At 40.1% G+C, this 21,478-nt stretch overlaps 1 protein-coding gene across 1 annotated transcript; it reads right to left on the bottom strand.

Moving 5' to 3' along the window:
- Positions 1-12,794: 12,794 nt before the first annotated feature.
- LOC137282465 (uncharacterized) lies at positions 12,795-16,152 on the bottom strand. Its single transcript, XM_067814221.1, has 6 exons — positions 16,088-16,152; positions 15,456-15,632; positions 15,079-15,204; positions 13,699-13,782; positions 13,416-13,553; positions 12,795-12,992 (listed from the first exon to the last, which is right to left on the bottom strand). Exons 1-6 carry the CDS (start codon positions 16,125-16,127, stop codon positions 12,913-12,915), a joined length of 645 nt encoding a protein of 214 aa, XP_067670322.1. The 5' UTR covers positions 16,128-16,152; the 3' UTR covers positions 12,795-12,912.
- Between the last annotated feature and the right edge of the window lie 5,326 nt (positions 16,153-21,478).

The following is a 21,478-nucleotide window of genomic DNA, read 5'->3' as shown; positions in this document are numbered from 1 at the left end:
TAATACACGATCTTAAAACCATGGTGATGTCATCAAGAAATTGTATGGAAACATGCTAGTAGATGTTCTCAATACATCTTTTGTACTTTGAACACTCGTCATGTATGGGTTGTATTGGCATGTGTACCCGGAGCACGCGTTGTTGGGAATGTGCTCCCTGAGATAAGACATTTTAGAGCACATAGACGTGCTTGCTGCCGTTGGCTGGCAGACAGAACCCGTAATACTTCAACAGAGCATGGTCAACCGGCAGACAACCCCCTGCATTCAATGACACATATTAACTGCTTGTCTTTCGACGATCCACTGTCGGAAGGTGATGATTTTCTTGGTGTCCATCGTCAGATATCTAGAGTACTTGAAGACATCTTGTACTTTTTTGTTGTCCCATGCGGGCGGGATTCAAATCCAAACCAACAGGACACTGTGTAATGAGATGGCTACTCGTCGTTCCACTTCGTCGAACCGCTTTGTGTTGCTAGCTGACTCAATCAGCCGATCTACTTCGTCAAATTGCCGAACTGATTCTCCAGCTGGAACGTCTCTCTCTCTCTCTCTCTCACACACACACACACACACACACACACACATATATATATATATATATATATATATAGAGAGAGAGAGAGAGAGAGAGAGTTACAAGGAAAGTAAGTTATAGCAGCTTTACATTATATCGGCATCTGAAATTGTAGTAACTTGTAGATTTAAAAGCGGTGATTATAATACTCCTTTTCGAGGACAGTTATTTTTTTAAACTCGAGTAAGCCTTTCATTACTACTTCAGAGAATGTGTGTTCAATGTCCGGATTTGGCACAGGAGAATGGCAGGACAGTAAACAGCATACTAATTCCACATCAGGCTTCTGATGGGGAGCTGCACTGACCTCCACAGAACATCTGTCCACTATGTTGCACCAGAGGCTGTCTCTCTGTTTTTCTGTTCCATGACACATGTACTCAATGTGTATCAGTAGGTCTGTGTAACTGTTCCTGCACAGCCTGCACACACCCAGGAGGTTTCCTGGCCTCCACATGGCGCACATCTGGATCACAAAGACTGCAGCTTCCTTCATACCTGGAACTCTCTTCGCCGTTACCCACGCTTTGTGGGGGGAGATAACTGGATGAATCTGTAGGAGGTGTCTCAGGTCTGGGTTGGTTGCTATTCGTTTTTTCCATGTGTCGAGCTCTCTCCCTTTAATAGCATCTTTTACAATCCTCTACCAGGTAAGTCTATTAGGGAATGTTCCATGGCTACTGAAGGCGTTAAGGAAACTTGTGAGGTTGTATTTCTCTGCAATCCGTCTGATGTCCGGGACAAAGCCAAGAGGATTTTTTGAATACTTGTACTTAGACAGAGCCAGTCTTGTTGACAAGATACGCCTGGGGAGGAAGTCTGTTTTGCCTTTACACAGGTTTCCAAGGAACAGCAGCTTTCGCTTGTCTATTTCAGTGATGTCCAGCCGAGCAGTGCGTTGCAGATATCTGTTCTCATAGAACGAGGCCTTGTGCTATCTTGAGGGCTGCTCTCTGGGAGCGTTCCAACGCCAACACTTGTGCTTTTGCTTAAGTTGTTCCACAGTTCACACCCAAAAAGGGATCTTGGGACACAGATAGATTTAATGATTGTAGAGCTGACTAAAGGATTTAATCCTCTGACGTGTAGCCCTGTTTTAGCAGTGACATTGTTGTTGATCTCATCTTCGAGCAGGCATCGATGGTTCTATTCCAGGAGTTGTATTCTGCTGAAAGAGTTATTCCAACGTGTTTTATTTCTCTGGTAACTGGGATTGTTTACCATATAACTTAATGTACAGGTTAGAATGGCTGACTGGTCCAAAAGATAGAACTCTGCTTTTTGACGGAGAAAATGTAAATCGCCACTGTCTATCTGGAGCAAGGTACCTGATGTTCTAGTTATTACTTTCAGCATGAAGGATCGGGACTTCTCACTTGGTTTTTATATTATCTCAGGGATCGTGAAGGTGCATCTAGAATTTCTCGAACTACAGTAGTTTTCAACATGATTTTAGTTTTCAGGGTATTTGTGAATCTCTGAATTCCTTACCAAAGAGGGACAAGCTCTAAGCACGACAGTCCGTTTTGTTTATCCGGATTACCGATATCAGCCCCTTGAGCATATGGTAGTTGTGTGGATATGTGCGCTGTATAAATATCCTGTAAGTTCCTGGAGTCGATCCTGGGGTAAACACTCCCTCAGCATATGGATGAGTCGGGTACGCGATGCCCCTGCCCCCTCTCCCCCCCCCCCCCCCCCCCCCCCCTCCGCCAACATGAACAACTAACGGGCGGAAGGGATGTATGGCACCAGCTCCTGCAGTACTTCCTCCTGTCGCTTTCACTTCTGTGAAGCTATGGCAAGACCCAGTTTCACCGTCGATGCAATGTATGGTATTCCCGGGAGTGTCAGATACGTGTCAGATGGCCCAGTCCTGGCAGCACTTAGTAACCTGACTCTTGCTCTGGTCACTGATCCTGGGTGACCCAAGGATCCCCGACGGCTCTGAGACTTTCGGAATTGCAGCTGGATTCTGTTTCTGCACCTTTGTGTCCTGCCCACACCAATACTGCTGTTTGACCCTCTGCTTGGTCTTCGAGTGTGTTGAATATTCCATCACAAGGGATAAGTATTTTAAAACAAGAACTATGAAGGATCGTTTTAATAATGTCAATTATCATTTAATTATTGCCTTTTAAAAAGAATTAGATTTGTTAAATGACTTGTGAATAATTCAGTATTTTATTACTGGTTGTTTAAATAAGTAACTGAGATTGTTGGTGGCTGTACCCTCACAGGGGGTCAAGTATTATAAAATTTCATGCTGAGAGGGTACGTAAGTCCCAAAACCTTTAAAGGAAAAATAAACTTTTAAAAGTTTTTAGTGGTGGCTGACATTTCTTATAATCGCCAGCAAGTGAAGGGATGGTGTGTATCCAACTAGGATTGTCTCTATGGACAAGAGAGGTCTGCAGGTTCCACTCAACGCAGAGGCAAGAGAGAAAGAAGTGCAAATCGTGAGATAGAAAAAGTATATCGCGACGTCATACGTTTCCGATCGTCATATGTTTTCGATCGGCCATTATAATTCCCATTTATAGCGCGATAATGCGGGAACACCCATGAGAATCCATCCTGCATGTCAACAACACGATCCCCGCTATTGGTGGGGAATAAGTATACTTTGAATCAAAGTTTATGCGTCAGCAACAGTAAAAAATCAACGAAAGATTTATTTTAACTATTGACTCATTAATGCAATATCTACCTCATAATCAAATGCATAAAAATCCCAAATCTTTACGCTAAAGATGCCGTTCATGTTTTGCCTGCATGGTTTACATACTACGTTACAAGGTCACGTTAGTAGTCATGTGACCACGCTGCTTCATTTATTTTCATGGTTCGCCAAAAAGGCAAAATTGATTACATAGAATCGGAATTGAATTGCTAAATTCATTTCCAAGCAGACACTAGTGCCGTTTAAATTATTTTGCTTCATGAAGGCTATCAACGCAAAAAGACCACATACCGCCAGTGTAATTATTAGGCTCTAGATGATGATGATACGGGGTAGCTGGATGGGGAATCCTATGACCTTCCATCTCATGTGGTACACACCATGATAAATGACATGGGAAATCTACTTATGCAAGTGTTATGTTCACAGTTAAAACTGTTTTAGAGCAAACTGGAAAGGGAAATTCTTTATTATCTCTGCAACCTGAAATGTTTGACTGTATAGTGAGAGTTTTTGATACAAGCGGCATGTCGTACCATCACAACCTTGCTAAAAATATTCAGCCAACGAAAGGATCGAAAAAATATGACGTCACATCCGGCGAAACTTTGAGATTACTTCGATAGAAGTGGCGGCTTAACGATAGAAAATGCGTGATATGCATCGGAATATAATAGTATATGAAATAAACTTCATTTTGTCTGAAGATTCTTGTATTTATTTTTCGTTCACGAAATATTTTATCGTTATCCGATGGAAAACCCATTACGCCAGGATATAAATATATAGTTTGGAGATAAAACTTCCAAGATTGTCGTTCTTATAAAGTAACTAACAGTCAGTGTGATTTCACTCATAAGTACCTGTCTTCTGGGTGTATGATTCCACAGGAACTGGCATGACTCATCCAACATGCGATCTCTCAAAAGATTTTGTAATCATGACTTTTCCAGTCGATCTAATTGTTTGATCAATTTTCTACCAAGTAAGCCCCTTTCTTTCCTTTTCTTTCACACATTCCGGCAAATGGAATATATCATTATATATTACATAATATATTATACCACACCACCAACAGGTGGTTGATAGTCTGGACAAATACGATGACATTTTATCAATAATACGAATAATGATTATTCCTCAACAATGCCTGCAAGAATTGTTATTGTGATAAACAGAAACTCATGTATCAGTACCGCTGTACCCATGCTATAGTTAAATGGCCATATGGTGTAATCACCCACCCGCAGGACGTATCCTCATGCTCAAAATCGGATACATGATCCTCAACAGAGTGATATGTTGTCGTTTCTCGTTGTTTGGTTGTCTCCTAAATCGCTTAACGATTTTGAACAGGATGCAGCGGTGCATCATCTGCCATGACCTGCTACAGGCCCAAGATCATTGTCTGCGAGCACTTCATGTCCACAATTTGCAGTGAAAGGTATGTAATCTGAAAGAAATATTTTATGGACGCTTCGGATATCTTACAAACTTACTTTGATATATGAAAGAATTATTTACTAGCTCATGCTGAGAGTACAGTGTGTGAAACAGATAATGTAACATCACGTGAGACCATTACTAAATGTTGAGTGAATGTATTGTTATCACAGAACTGTGCTTTCACCAGTATTTAGGAGATAAACCTAGTGTGTTTGAAAATCAGAGACATGCTGTACTGTATTGATGGCGACTAAATATTCAATGGCGACTATAGATTCCAACTGAAATTTAGTCGCCATCAATACAGTACAGCATGTCTGTGAATTTCAAAGATACTAGGTTTATCTACATTCTACCATGACCCATTTAAAATCGCTGTGCGGAAGACACTGCGTAATCCGGCACAGGACGAGAGGCGAGTTAAACTCGCCTCTGTAGGTTCCGTTCGTATGTTTTAAACATTTCATCATTAAACGTATGCTGTCTAAAGAAAACAAACTACTTTTCATGCAATGCAATCATGTAATGCCTACGAACTTGTTTTTATAATCCCAACTCTACACGACTAAAACTGCATGCGCCTCCGCAAAAAGATATCTGAAGCGCCTAAGGCCAATTTCTGTCTCAGCAATGTTTCATGTTACTCACAACAAAGTTTGAAATGTATTCGGTCCTGACTGACTTCAGAAATATGGCAAAAGAAACGTCCCGTCATTACGGTAGTTGCGATTCATTTCAAAGTATTCCGGATCACGTGACAAACGAGGCAGTGTTCCAAGTCTTTGAAGGGCATTTAGAAGTGAAATACATAAGAATAAAGATTTTTATGGATATCAACTTCTTTATTATGAGAACACAACGTTTCGGAGTTAATGCTTACTCCTTCATCAGGTAAAAGAGAATGGGGTACAGAGCTATATTTATATGCACAGGTAAATCAATAACAAAGTAACAAGTGGAATAAATTAATGAAAGCTGGAAGCCAGTATAAACAGGCATTGATAGGAAGCAGACAGTTATGATAACAACGATGGAAGCCAATGGTAATACATTACAGATGATAGGATATGTTTACATAACCCATGATTGGGGATTAAGGATGATGTACATGATTTACATGAGGGTTGATGAACATGATTACATGAGGGTTGATGATGTACAAACACAAGTTGATAAGGATGTACACGGGTAGATTGGCTATACATTGGCACACTTGTGTAAACACTAATGAATTACACAGATAGATAAGATTAATTTATCAATAAGTCCCAGGCACTTGGTAGGTACACTCCTTGGTCACGGTTGATTGCTGGTTTCTGTCTCCGGATCTCGATGGCCCCTTGTAGTTTCCTTTGGCGCCAGTTGTTGTTGTTGGTAGATAGTATCCTAGTGTCTTCCCATCGAATTAAATGTCCATGGTTCTTGAGAATGTAATCAGAGATGGCCGATTTCTGGTCGTATTTGCTGACGGAGGTCTGGTGTTCATTCTGGTGCTGATTGGTCTCAGCGTTTCTCCAATGTATAGGTCGCCACAGTTGCAAGGGATCTGGTAGATGCATCCTCTCGGGTTAGGTTGTTCACAGCTGGGCCCTTTACCGTTGGCGTTTAGGTAGGTCTGTGGGCCAATACATTTTCCAAGGGTATACGTTTGACCACGTCATTTACTAGGGGAAATATTTCGAAAATAATGTACAAATAATGTACAAATGTGATTGACGGGCGATGTCTGTACAGTTCGTGATCAGTCAAACCATAACTTCCACAGATTAGCCTGCCCATTTATCTAACACTAAATCTGACTGGTATAGCGAATGCTTTCAGCGAATCACAGTGCTGTCCCTTCTAATAGTATGTAACGATCACACATCAATTCATTTGTTACATTATTTTAACACATTATTTCTGTTTCGTATTTGAAATCACGGCTGGCTACATGTTAACAGGGCCAGCAGCACTTTTCAATTATCAGCTCTGTGGGCTTACTGGGTATTTTCTGAGTTTCATATACTGGTTTATTTTATTAGATTCGTGAACAATATTCATATTTTTTTATGAACGAATAATTGACACACATTACAGTTGATAACAGCATCTGCTTGGTAGATAGTTAAAATACCTGTTGCTCATAACAAGACATACATATTCCAGAATCATGATTCCAGGTACCAATGTGAGCTGAAAAATATTCATGCGTGTTTTAAGGTACTGATCTCTTCAATATCGATCTATAATATTTTGTCTTAACTTTTACATGCGACTTTAACTTGTACAGTACAACTGTCGAGACAAACTAATCCAGTTTTTCAGAAGCTTTAACACTTTATTCAGTCCGAGTTTTGCCATCACATCATCAGTCACTGAGAGTAAAGTTAACGAACATAATCAATTAATACCAACACTTGAACTCTTTATGGGAGTGTATCTTCGCATGTCTAAAAAAGAAACAAACTAGTGTCTACTCCAGCATCATTGATTACACCTGTGGCATAAGTAACATGACATTTTTGATTGTCATAAAAGCCCACTTTCTGTTGCTGTGGTATCCAAGTCAGACAAGCATTTACGTCATGAATATTTGTATATTCCCTGTCCACTGCGAGGGAAGTGACGGGATCTGTTGATGGAGCTCATATTTCAAACTCATGATGAAGATCCCACAGGAGTAACCTAGATACAAAGGAAGATTGCTTGACTAAGATCAAAGGACACAAAATAATGAAATGTGTTTAGGCACATTTATCTTGTTTAAATGTCGTGTCATGACAAGGTGAGATATGTTTTAAACATGCAGTATGTGGGAGATGTGTTACTTGTAAAACTCACTTTGACAACATATAACGACATATACATTTACGGTATAAGTGTGGATGTCAAGGGTAAAAGTACCGAAGCGTTGTAAATGATAAAGGGCACACTTCTAGTAAGAACAAGATAATGCACAATGCGTATATTTAAAAAAATACATGTACATATCAGTAAGAGGTTATGTCATACTCTCTCTTTTTGAAGGCTATGTATTTTGAGTGTAATATTCCTAGTATTTAGTACGATTTTCACACGATGGACACATGAACTGATCATCAGCTGAAACATTGGGATGAGTTGAGCAGTGTGAATGTATATATCCCTTACAAGAACGACATTTCACCCAAACGTGACCACATTCAGGTTCCTCATCATCAATCCACGGCATGTGACAACCCATACAGATGACATCTTCCTCCTGGTTCGTTCCCAGATGGTGTAGCCACTGCTGTACCTCTGACTTTAGCTTTCGTCTTTGCAACTGACTTGACCTCGGCTGGAACGGCTCCTTGCAACTTAGCCTTTGCTCTTTCTTTTCTCGTTCGGCAAACTGTCTAACTTTCTGAAGACCCTTTGAACTCATGGCTCTGGTGCATTCATCTGACGTTACATTGTCGGGCATATTATCAAGTATATGGGTTGTCTTACATAGAGAAACAAGAGATTCTTGCAGGATCGGAATACCGACAACGTATCAATCATCATCCTGAGTCATATCAAACGATGTAGCAAGGAGTTCCAGTCCAGACATGTCCGCTGTGGTTGAGGTCGCATCACGGACATGCTATTTCTTTTAACCACAGAGCCACCTATTCATCCTCTCTTTGGTTGAAGAAAGGCACTGGCCCATTTGTCTTGTTTGGCTCTACTTCTTCCGACAACCTACGATACAGAAAAACATACGAGAGATCATACATATCTGCCGCCTTTGTGTTGGATACATATTTGTTTTTTACATCATACAAGGCTTTTCAAACCTCTATGATACCTAGGAGTGGTCGGTCAACTGGTCTCATCGGCTTTATACTTTTGTGCAATTCTTTTGGTTTTCTGTACAGCGGGGCCCTTACTTTGAGACTAAATCTGTCTTCCCATGATAAATTATCTGAAAGATTTGGCTACAATAGTCTAGTGGCTGTTCCACATTACACTACACTGTAGCTGTACCGTAGATGTATACTGTAGCTCTTCTTGTACTTTACAAAAATACATTAGCTTATTAAAAATGACTTATATGACTTGGAAAAACAAATTTTCAACAACCCCATAGCACTGTTAAGTTGATTATTTCCAATATTCATAACATTTTCCGGCGGTTGGGTTTTGAGATGATCCCTATTTTCTGGTGATCCTGAACTGACTTAACCACGTGGTCCCACAAATTGCTTATTTTTCCAAAATATGGCAGATGTAGAGAAGAGTTTTGCTGCTTTTGATAGTTGAAAAGTATATGTATGCAATGGATTGTTAACATTAAGCAACTTGATTTTGTTCTTATTTGAGACGTGCCGTCCCGAATGAGTTCACTTGCCTTTTCCTGACGTGCCAAAGACAGATTACACGATGATAGGTATCCTGGTTGCAGGGCGCGCAAGTAAACTTCCGGTTCAGGTCGAGTAAAAGAAAATATATCACCTTAAACAGCACTGTCTCGCCTTTAGAATGAAAGACTGAGTGAAGAAATCCACCGAGATATACAGTTTCTAGGGTTTAATGTACGTGGCAGTGATCCGGAATAGCCGTGATCCGGAATACCCTTACCCACTGTATATTATTGATAGAGGACACTAAACGACCTTCAGTGTAATACCATTTTTGTTAAACGAGTCAATGATTTCGTATCAAACGAGCGAAAGCGAGTTTGATACTAAATCTTTAACGAGTTTAATAAGAATGATATTTCACGGAAGCGAGTTTAGTTGTCTGTTTATTGCACGACAACATAAACTGACAGAAACTGCGGTGAGATAGCCAACAGCGTGAGGACTCTGAGCGAGTCCTTGAAAGGCATAATAAAACTGCGACAGCGACATAGCTGTCATAGCATTGTGACGTCATACCTCAAACGGTATTACGCTAGTGTAACACTGCCGTAGAAATATTACGCTGCAGCGTCTTCCACGGGCGAGTAATAATGAACAATACACAACGGGATATGATGGAGTATGAGTAGTATATATTTGGTGTTTCGCCAGACCGTTATCTTGCGAATTTCCCATTCTCAACGGAAACATTTTCTAGGTAGTTAAATGTTTACTAACGTTTTTGTGTAGGAGCATGAGTATATTTTTGCAAGGCATTCTGATTTATATGTTAGATATTGTTTATGTTAGGGGCTGTGTATTGTAATTGAATATTTTTGTAATAGAGCGTAATATGATCGTGAAATTCCCAGAAAATTGTGGAGGAAAAATCATATAATTGTATTTTTTTTAGTTTTAATAAATGTTTCATCAGCATTGTGTTGATATCATTCGTGTTGGTGGTCAAACTGAAGTAGTGTTGTACATACAAACGTAGTCGAGCGCCGTGAAATCAGACGCATTTTCAATCCAAACATTTCGAATTGCATATCAGGAAAATTCCAAAGTCCGCGTCAAAATCCATGGAGTTGTTGCTGTGATCCGAGATCATAGTGATCAAACGGAAGTAGTTCTCACAATAAAACTTGTTAATGCGCGGTGAAACAGCCAAAAATCACATGAGCGTCAATCCAGAATTGATGCCATCTGATTTTTCTGAGCAACCAGTCAGAATCCAGTATTGTCTTGAGTCATGGTAGAATTCACATTATAACATCATTCAAATGTGTGAAAAAAACTGTTGAGTAAGTTTTGTTTCAAGGTTTTACCGGATATCTCTGAATTCAAATCACTCAAGTGTTTGTTTTTAATTAGTTTTTGACAATACTTACTAGTTTTGTTCTATGTTTCGCCTCTTAATATGGACTCATGGACAATACCGTTTAATAACAAACCAACTCCAACTGAATTACGTCCTCTTTCGAATGGCATACGAACTTCCATGTGAATAAATAAGAGTGAGTGAGTGAGTTAATATTTAACGTCACGTCGGCAATAGTGCAGCCATATCGTGACGATGAATAAATGTAATGTCTAATGTACGTAAATATTACCTCGGATTTAGAAACAAAAGGTTTATCGGCTTCAGCACAATGAGCATACTACAAGAATGACGGAAATGGTTCCGTTACATTTCAGCTACCTCAGCGCTTGTCCAGTTCAGTCAGAGAGTGAAACAGACAACAAATAATTCTGATGTCGAGACTCTGGTTTTTATTGGTTTATTTTTCAAAACTGTTTCAAATTAATGGTGAAAATTACAATAGCATAGTTTTTAGACATGAAGAGACCCAGTAATACTACATCAATATATACTAGTCTTGTTAAGGTAGGAGATATTCGAAAATACTATTTCCAAAATTGTAATTGTATAAGAGTTTCCCCTAACAGTTTCAGCTCGCTGGGAAAGATATGTTGACACATTATTGGTCATGGCATTTCATGGAGTTGGAGGTTGGAGGAGGGGATTTTCAGTTCGTGCAATGACAGCACGGGCGTTGGGGGTGAGCGCTTTCAGTTCGTGCTCAAAGATGTAGAGCATTATTGGCCAGAATTCGCTGTATGTTCCTGGTACTTCTGCCCAATGACATTTCTTTGCACAATATGGAGTGGGTCCCACCCACTCATAATGTCACTATACACCATAACCGATCCACCGCGAAAAAAAGGTTTGCTATTGGCTTGATGTTCATTTCTGCGTCACGACCATGCCTATCAAATTAAATCGGGACGTGACCAGCGGCGATTACCCCTGTCGACGTTCTGTGCACCACTGACGTCTGCTGGCAATATGACGATTTGTAAGTGGCAGTACAACACGTCGACGTCGAATATCTAGATGAGCTCCCTGAAAGCTTTCTGGCCCGTAACTCATGTGCAGCCAGTGATTTACCGTCTAAGCTCGATTTCGTGAGCAATCGATTTAGTACTGTTGTCGTTGACCAGGTTGGCTGAACAGGGTCCATCCTCGACAGACTACTTGATGGTACTCTGTTAATCACAATCATTGATTGTATGGGCCACTGTACACTGACGAGCAAATTTCCTGCATGACAGTGATCTGCACTCTCTCCACGAGTGTCTGCAGCCACGTCGCCTATTCATATACAAGTAACGTTAATCGTAACTGTATGATAAACAGAACCGATATGATAAACAAAAGTATTTGTTCCCGGAGATTTTACAGCTTCCCTTGAAAGTGTCACGATAAGAAGTGATCCTCTGCAAGTGGGAGGTGTTACTTCATGCAGGATCAGTTTTGGTGTTATATTTTATGGACTTAACGTTCTTTTATAGTATTTTTTCGGCAAAACTTTTTTTTTCTAAAACTTGGTATTAACATTATTCTTGTGATCTCCGAGCATATAATTATTTATCTCTTGCTGTTGCCTGCATACTGCTCTGAACGCAACTAAATTTATTTTCTTCAAAAAGGTAGGGGAACCTGTACGTTCAATTTTGATAGGAAGTATGAGTGTAAACAAACTTTCAAAGACACATATCCTATGAAGGCACCACCTTTTTTATCACCACCCCTAAACGCAACGCGCGGGATGCACGTAGACCATTAATTTTGATAGTTATCTTGCACCAAACAGTTGTCATTGTTTGTTTCTAGGCGGGGATTTGTATGTGCAGTTCTTGTTTTGAAAGTGAAAATCGTACGCAAATACTTGACGTCATAAACCAACCTCATGAGCGATTACTGTACAAACAGCTGTGGTCATTAAAAAGTGATGATGCATTCTCAAAACATTCATCATTATCATATCAGCATTGACTCCGATGAATTTCCCAACCTTTTCAATTGGTAACTGAAAATACAGTTCCCCTACTCTTGTAAGGGTATATTTTATAATCAGACGTTTGTTGGATCATTGCTCGGAGGGTCACCGTTGACTACATGTTTTCATGTGCTGATGTGGCTGATGGCTGCTCGATCACGGTATATTAGGGTCCGAACTCACATATACCACAGTCATTTGGGAGGGATATTGCAATCAGAATAAAGGCATTAGTCTGTGTCATTTCCAGAAGGTATTATAGAGATATTTTTAGTCTTGTTTCATTTACTTAAAAACTTCATAATTCGTTGCTTTTTGGCATTTTTGTGGTCGACTATGGCATAAAGAGAGTTGCAGATAGTTTTGCTGTGAATGGACTTTGGTCACTTAATTAAAACTTTTCATTCAATGTGTAAATAGAATCACGTTCTTTATTACGCAAATATGTTCCAGAACATATCAGATGAGGTACAAGGCTGTGTGTCTCGTGTATTGACTACTTGTAATGCACTCGAAGAAACGCCATTCTTTTCAGCCGAATATCGATGATAGGGCGTGAGAGATACCACTCACTGCTCCGCTTGTCAGCGAAGACAGTTCGTTGCTCAAAGCTGAAATGAAAACAAGACATGATTAAAATGCTGAACATGTTCTTAGAAACTCTGCAGAGAAGAATAATAACTCCTACCATGGGGTACTATTGTCGTGTATGTTGCATATCTAAATCCGGTTTAGTGACCAACCGTTTCTTAGATATTCTTTGAGATTGTGTAAGTAGTAACATTAAGCATAGAATTTCCAATGAACTACGTTTCTACCTCTGTGTGTGAGTGTATGAGTGTTTGAGTGTGTGAGTGTGTGAGATTAAACCATTCGCTCGTCACGCCGAAGGCCCGCGTTCCATTCTCCTCATGGTACAATGTGTGAAGCCCATTTCCGGTGTGACCAGCTGTGACATTGCTGGAGTAATGCTAAAGTGTGCATGCAACTCCCTAAAAATCACCATCGCCAACACACCGAGCTACCCCAGCTACCTGTTGTGAGAGGACTCAGCGCGGACGAGGTGATGCTTGCAGCGGCCTGTGTAAGTTCTGGAGTCAGCGCCGCAAGAAGCTCATCTCCCACCTTACTTCTCTTAACCTTTAGGTCTGACAGAAATGTGTCAAGTCCCTCTGGAACAGAGATATGCAACACGTTATGATGCAAGTTAAAATGTTAACGTAACTTTTCACCAATCAGTTTCCACCTCTGTGAATGTACATTTTAGATTGTCGGTGTTTATGCCTTTATCTCTGTTAGTACACTCAATAAACTCACTCTTAATACTGCTTTCCAAAACTTGTTGAAGCCCGCTGGCTATGTCGGCCTTCAGTTCACTTATGCCAGGAATGTTGGTCGGTCCTGTTCCGGAAATATCAAAAGGGGTGCGTTGTGAGTAAAAGATACAGATGAGGTATATTTCTAAAGTTTAGAAAGTGTAGGGTTAGTTTCTGATGCCAAACTCCTAAAGCTTTTATTATCATAATTAAATGTACACACATATTAACCCATATCAATACAACATTCCCATGTTGTGTTTTACTATGCAGTCAAAACTTTATTGTATAAAGCCGTGAACTTAATCACCCACGACCAAAACACTCCCGGACCGGAGAAAATGTTCCAGTTCAGCAACAACTCTAACGACTATGAAAAGAGTGACTTTTTCCGGATAGATTGTACAATACATCAGTGCATGTGTTAACAGGTCATTTAAACAGTATGGAATATTTTGCAAAAAATTAAGAACAGTTGACTGAAGTAAGTGGCTACATTCACACGAGTGAATGTAAACTTTTGATGGGTGGTACTTGTATACATGCAAGGAAAGTGTGTATTTAAAACTACTATGCTTCAAGATAAAGGCATCTTAACGTTTCAAAAATCGCTTGCTACAGATGGATACGTGTTGCCTGTATTGTGTCTACATAATCTCACCCAAGTGTCTATTGATATCAAATATATCAACACGATTTGATAAATTAACAAGTATCCGAGGCTTGTCGGGGGTATTTTTACCTTTATCAATGAGTGAGTGAGTGAGTGAGTTTAGTTTTACGCCGCACTCAGCAATATTACAGCTATATGGCGGCGGTCTGTAAATAATCGAGTCTGGACCAGACAATCCAGTGATCAACAACATGAGCATCGATCTGCGCAATTGGGAACCGATGACACGCGTCAACCAAGTCAGCGAGCCTGACCACCCGATCCCGTTAGTCGCCTCTTACGACAAGCTGAGTCGTCTTTTATGGCAAACATGGGTTGCTGAAGGCCTATTCTACCCCGGGACCTTCACGGGTCACCTTTATCAATGCGTGTTGATATAACTGATATCGGTGGACACGAGGGTTAGATTCTATTTATCATCCAAAATATACATCTCTGAACACAGTACTGTTATTAGATTTGCAGTGCAGCGATGTCACAGCAGTGACGTCATCAACTTCATGACATCATAACATTGTCAGGGTATTGTGCAAAATCTACTGTCAAAACGATTTCTCCTAGGAGATATCGTCTGATCTCACACAAGCAATATCGTCCGTGGAACACAGTTTTGGATGACGAAAGCAGTTCTCTTAGCTTCACATACACTACGTACATTGTTGGATATGGAGGACAATTTGGCTTGGAGTGTCAGCCGATACAGGATACCTTTAGCTGCTGTAAAGATGGCCTTTTGTATAGCTGTCTTCAGGTCCTGTTCCAGTGGTAGCATATTTCCGATGTCGCGTTTTCCCAGGACACTTGTTAGAGCATGTGACAGCAGAGATGTGACCTCTAATGAGTACATAACATGGTATAAGAATACGGTTGTACTTTATTACGAGAGTCTGAAAATAATTCTATCACACAAGTGGTTGATGTTTTTAACGTATCTGATACAGTAACACGACATTGTAAAACACTGTACGTTAAGCAAAACAAATATGAATTCTGGTTATACATTTATAGAATTCACCTGTTTCCCATTAAGATTTGGGTATATTGTAAATATATGCTTTGTAATATAGTGCAGTAGCTAAACATACCGTGAGCAGCAAGATCGGCAATCTTCTCGGCCCCAGCATGAAGTACCCCTCCTAGCCCCGTGCTAACCCCATTTCCAAGAGCCGCAAGCAATTCATCGTTTGTGCCACGGCTGAAGGGCGCAGCCAATGACGAAGTCAACAGACTCACGAGACACACAGTTAGAAAGAGCATCGTACCTGCAAGGACATGACTTACTATAGTCACAATGAAACCAAACTACCAACCTTTTTATGTGCATTAGCACTTTCAGCTTTGCAAAACTGAATGACTACAAATGTAGTCTTAATGGTGGCTCCAAAGTTTTGCTTCCGTACAGCAGCATAAAACCTAATTTAACCATTCCTCGCAAGAGAGTGTTATTGTGCAAAACTAATAACATCCTACTAGATTGTGATTACTGAATGAGAATATTGCATGAAGATCACAACTCACTCAAAGAGTCCCACATAGTAATACTATCTTTTGCGTGCATTTATGTAGTATGCATGGACTTGGTTATACAACTTCCACTGCAACCTGTTGTACAGATGAGGGCTACAGCAATTAGGTTGAGAGGATAAACATGCCGTTGACCTAACATTTCCTGCATATTGATTAAGATTATGCATAAAACAAGTAAACTGGCACCTACCTCGGGACCGGTAAGAGTGAGGCACACAGTAACTTGGCATGTCTTTATAAGCAGTGTGGAGCTGTTCATTCACACACACACCCCTCACTGTTTTAGATCTATCTTTCAAGATAAGCAACTTGACAACCTTAGTGATTACAGGAGTACATTACTAAAAACACTACTTCACGTGAGAAAAAATAATGTACCGAATGTCATGGGAAAATACCTATTCTTTGAGGAGTCCAGTCACTTAAGTGTCTCTGAAATCATTGCATCAATGACCATGCTTTGGCAACACAGCCGTTCTGATGAAACGACCTGTTTTTATTGTTTCTTGTCTACCGATACCGTTTGTGTTCTAACTTCCCGACGCGACACAAGCCGTGTGTCAGGAATATTTGACTTCGAAACATCAGAACAGCGTTCAGTCTAGATGCTATTCAAAGACTCGAAATCCATAACATGTTGTGATTGTAATGATATTTTCTCAGTCCAAAGTCGCATGTAACGACAAGCATGTGATCCACTGTCGATTACGTAGTGGTCTCTGGTGATTTTCTTTACTTGCGGAGGTAGAAATAGATGAGAGGTCCTAGTATGTGAATGCTGGAAGTGCAGCTAAACGCTTACTACTGGGAAAGAAAACAGTGGTATGATGACCCAATATCAAATTCAGATTCATAACACTAACAAAATGATCGAACTATCAGTCGAGTGAAATCGACCGTATGCATTTGGAAACACACCAAGCACAGGGGTTCGATGAGGATCCCGTGAGGATGACAATAGAACACCCGACTATCTCATGTACGTGCTAGAAATCCTTAGAATTCTTTGTACAAACGGTGTGCGATATATTATGAAAATACATTCGTAAACCTCTGTGAAAGCAAGGCAAATTTTCAAGAAATAAAATACAAGAGGCTTTAAACCTCTCCTCTAAAATACATGTATAAAATGATACACGTACATACACACACACACATACACACATACGTACGTACGTACATACATGCATGCATGCGTACGTACGTACATACATACATACATACATGCATACATACATACATACATACATACATACATACATACATACATACATACATACATACATGCATGCATACACACATACACACATACATACATGCATACACACACACATACATACATACATACACACACGTACGTACATACATACATACATACATACATACATACAGACACACACACACACACATACATACATACATACATACATAGATACATACATACATACATACACACACATACACACACATACATACATACATACATACATACATACATACATACATACGTACGTACATACATACACACATACATACACACATACATACATACATACATACATACATACATACATACATACACACATACACACACACATACACACACACACATACATACATACATACATACATACATACATACATACATACATACATACATACATACATACATACATACATACACACACACACACACACATACATACATACATACATACATACATACATATATACATACACACACACAGACATACATACATACACACACACACACACACACACACACACATACATACATACATACATACATACATACATACATACATACATACATACATACATACATACATACATACATACATACATACATTACGTAAATGTGTCAAATCAAATTATCTATGATCGTGTCAGCCCACGTCCTATATTCAGAGCATTCAAACATGTTCAGTTCCCATGCTGATTTTGAAGGGAAACAAACAACAGAAATATATATGTGGTTGTGCCAACCTTGTAAATATGTGCCAACACAAATGTATTCAGTTATCCCGTGTTTAAAACCTGTCGATGCCGAGTTACGTGCAGACGCACAGATGTTAAAAGTGAACGTTGCGCGAGAATTTCGTTCACTGAATCCACCCACAACTATAAAATTACACAGGAATTTAAAATTTCACATCCGATGGTCTAAACTCAAGTGCAAATACTCTGGCGTTCTGAAAAAAGGACACTGCTTAATGTCTTCCAAAACTTTGCTATTCATTAAATAACAGTAAATTTATTCGCTTCTGTATCGTGCACCAATAAATGCACTGTGCGACGATTTGGCATCTTTATGGATAGTGTGAGTGAGCAAAATAGTGTCCGATACCTGAAAATAACATAAAATATGTATGAAATGGCTTTGTCTGCTTATGTATACACATGATCATGTATTAAGCACCACCCATTTTCATGCTATACGATTGTGGTCATTCATGATATGGAAACCAAACACATCTAAAGTGTCAATCCAACAACTACCAACACTGCTGCTGCTACTGTAATTTATTGACGGTCATATGGGGGCACTAAACACGTTTTCAACAACACAATGTTCTGAAAAAAGGTTCACTGTTCAATCCTAAGCCAACAGTAATGGTGAAATCAGTATTTGGTGTATCATCCCACCCCCACCCCACCTTTCACGGATAACTGCTACAACCCTCCTCCTCATGCTGGAACTCAAACGCCGAATGCGCATCATTGCAATCTTCTACCATTCCTCATGAAGAGCCTGGGCAAATTCCTGTAGATTTTGAACAGGTGGATCCCTTACTTGAACTTGACGTCCCAGATGGTCCCATAAATGCTCAATTGGGTTGACATCAGGGCTTCTTGCAGGCCAATGTAATCTGCCTTTTTCTGAAAGTATGCGATCACAGCTCTAGAACGATGGGGCCTGTCATTATCGTCCATAAATACTACCCGACTGGCGTAGGGGTGGTTATCAAAATGCGGGACAACCGCAGCTTACAGTACTTCCTGTTTGTGTCTTTGACCATTGAGTGTCCCTTGAATGGTGATAACATTCAGCTTAAAGTCATAGGAGATACACCACACACACCATTACAGAGTCACCGCCAAAGGGTTCAGCTGCATGGATCATCCGCTGTTGATAAGAATCATTACCCTTGCTCCAAACTCGTCAACGGCCATCTGTAACACGAAGAAGAAAACGGCTTTCATCGGACCAATGGATCCTGCGCCATGTCCTCAGATAGTGGTTTTGCCATTGATTACACCACGCCAAACGTTGAGCCTTGTGTCTGTCAGTGAGTAAGGGACTGAGTCTGATTGGACGAAGTGCACGGAGTCCAGCGGACCTGAGCCTCCTTCGGATGGTGCTGCTTGAGAGACGAACACCCACTCTCCATTGTTCTCTGAGATCTTTGGCATTGGTCATGGGCCTGCGTCTCACTAGGCGAACTAGGGCACGGTCATCACGGGGAGTGGTCTTTCTCAGCCCTCCTGATCGTGGATGATCCTTGACATAACCAGTGGCCGCATGTTTCCTTACAAGGCGACTAATGACAGTGTGACTGATATTCAATCTGGACCCAATGCTGCGACAGGACAAACCAGCTTCATGCATACCAGTAATCTGCCATCTGGTATTTTCAGGAAGCCTACGCCACGGCATGTCCAAAAAAGTTCAATATACAAGCACTGTTCACTTATTGATGCATCGATAAGAAAGCAATGAGAATACTTCATTTCACCTTTTTATACCCCTCAGTCGCTTGTACCATGCCAGAACTGTAGCTGGAAAAGCATGCATTGAATTTCATGCCAACTGCATGTGTATTTACAAATAGCTGGTTGACTTCTCTGTTTTGATCCCTTTTTGTTGCAATCAAAAATTATTTTTGGCGGTGCTTAATTAATGCTCATGTGTATGTGATGTTACGCACTCAATCTAATATTCTCCGCCACGGTAAATATTCTTCTTGAATGTTTCTACTAATTATAACCATTACAGTACGTCAGTGTTTTAGTGTGCACGTGGCAGAGTGGATGGTGAGTATTGTAAACTTTTAAAGTTCTGCTACGGTTTAGTGGAGGTTGAACTTGTTGCCCTGGAAACGCAAATAATATTTTGTTCAGATATCTAAACCTACCTACCACTGTCCCACCAGACCAATCTATGTGCCACGTTTGGTGAAGAAATAATGAAATGTTTGCAGAAGTTCTGCTCCAGAAAAGCGCACAACCACTAATTTCAGTCAAACTTGTTGTCCTGGAAACCACGACAAACAAAAAAGTAAATAAAAATTCACACGCTGGAGTAACCCCCCAAAAGGCAGATCTAGGTATCATGACGAACATATGTATGCGTTTGTTAAAGCTAAAGTTTGTGAGATTTGCTCTGAACAAGATAACATCCTCAAAGCCACAGCCTGAGTCGTATCCCTGAAAGGCACATCTAGGGATCAAGTTTGATATGTGCATCAAATTTGATGAAGCTAGCATGTATAGTTTAGGTGACATCCTCATTGTCACAACTTCATCGCTGTGGGGTATAAAATGGATTTTTCTGTGTGATGTTAAATGACCGCAGAGAGGTCATACGCACATAAAAATCAGGGGACATTACTCCGCTGTGCTTAACAGAAGGTCACTGTAACGCTGATGTTTTGTTGACGGGGCACGATATCATTCCATTCCTAATGTACCCTTTGCATAATGTCTTGATAAGAAATGTTGTAATGGTTCTGTTTGCGTCAAGTGTCATCTGGAATCTTTTACAATATTCAATAATTCAGTATACATAGAACATGTTAGATAATCATAATGCCTCGATTAAGTCGAGCAAAATCACTGAGCAAGAAAAGATGACTGAGCACAATCTCGGACAAGTTTGATACAAGTGAAACCTATTTATAATCGTATCTCACGGGTGTATCAGAACTTGAACGAGAACACAGATCAGCTGCTGATGGGTGACTAACTCTACTGGAATAGACCTAAACCACGGTACCACTCCACAGGATAAACCATGCTATATTATTGTTCAAGCTATCAGGCACTCGCGAGATCGTAAAAAACGTCATTAAAAGTTATAGTCACAGCGGCAATATTTGATCCATATCGTGACTATAAATACCATAAAAATTCATCATATATGAATACATTGTTAAAACGACAGATAAATAAGAATATCGTACTATCAAAAATTGGATTTCATCTGAGGACAAGACAATATAAAAGGGGCTTTGCTTGGTCAACAACAGCAAGCTTGTCGTAAGATGCGACCAACGGGATCGTGTGGTCAGGCTGGCTAACATGGTTGATACATGTCATCGGCTCCCAATTGATCAGAACGATGATCATGATGTTGATCACTGGATTGTCTGATCCAGACTCGATTATTTACAGACCGCCGTCATATACCCGTAATATTGCTGAGTGCGGCGTAAAACTAAACTCATTCACTCACCTGGACCCTACAATAATTTTCAATTCTTTAACCCCCTTTGAGGATACAGCCATAATTTCAGTTTCCAACTTACAACACAATACTAAATGCATCTGTTATACATAT

The sequence above is a fragment of the Haliotis asinina genome, chromosome 4, assembly GCF_037392515.1.
Source record: "Haliotis asinina isolate JCU_RB_2024 chromosome 4, JCU_Hal_asi_v2, whole genome shotgun sequence".
Classification (NCBI taxonomy): domain Eukaryota; kingdom Metazoa; phylum Mollusca; class Gastropoda; order Lepetellida; family Haliotidae; genus Haliotis; species Haliotis asinina.
This window is presented reverse-complemented; position numbering and strand designations above follow the sequence as displayed.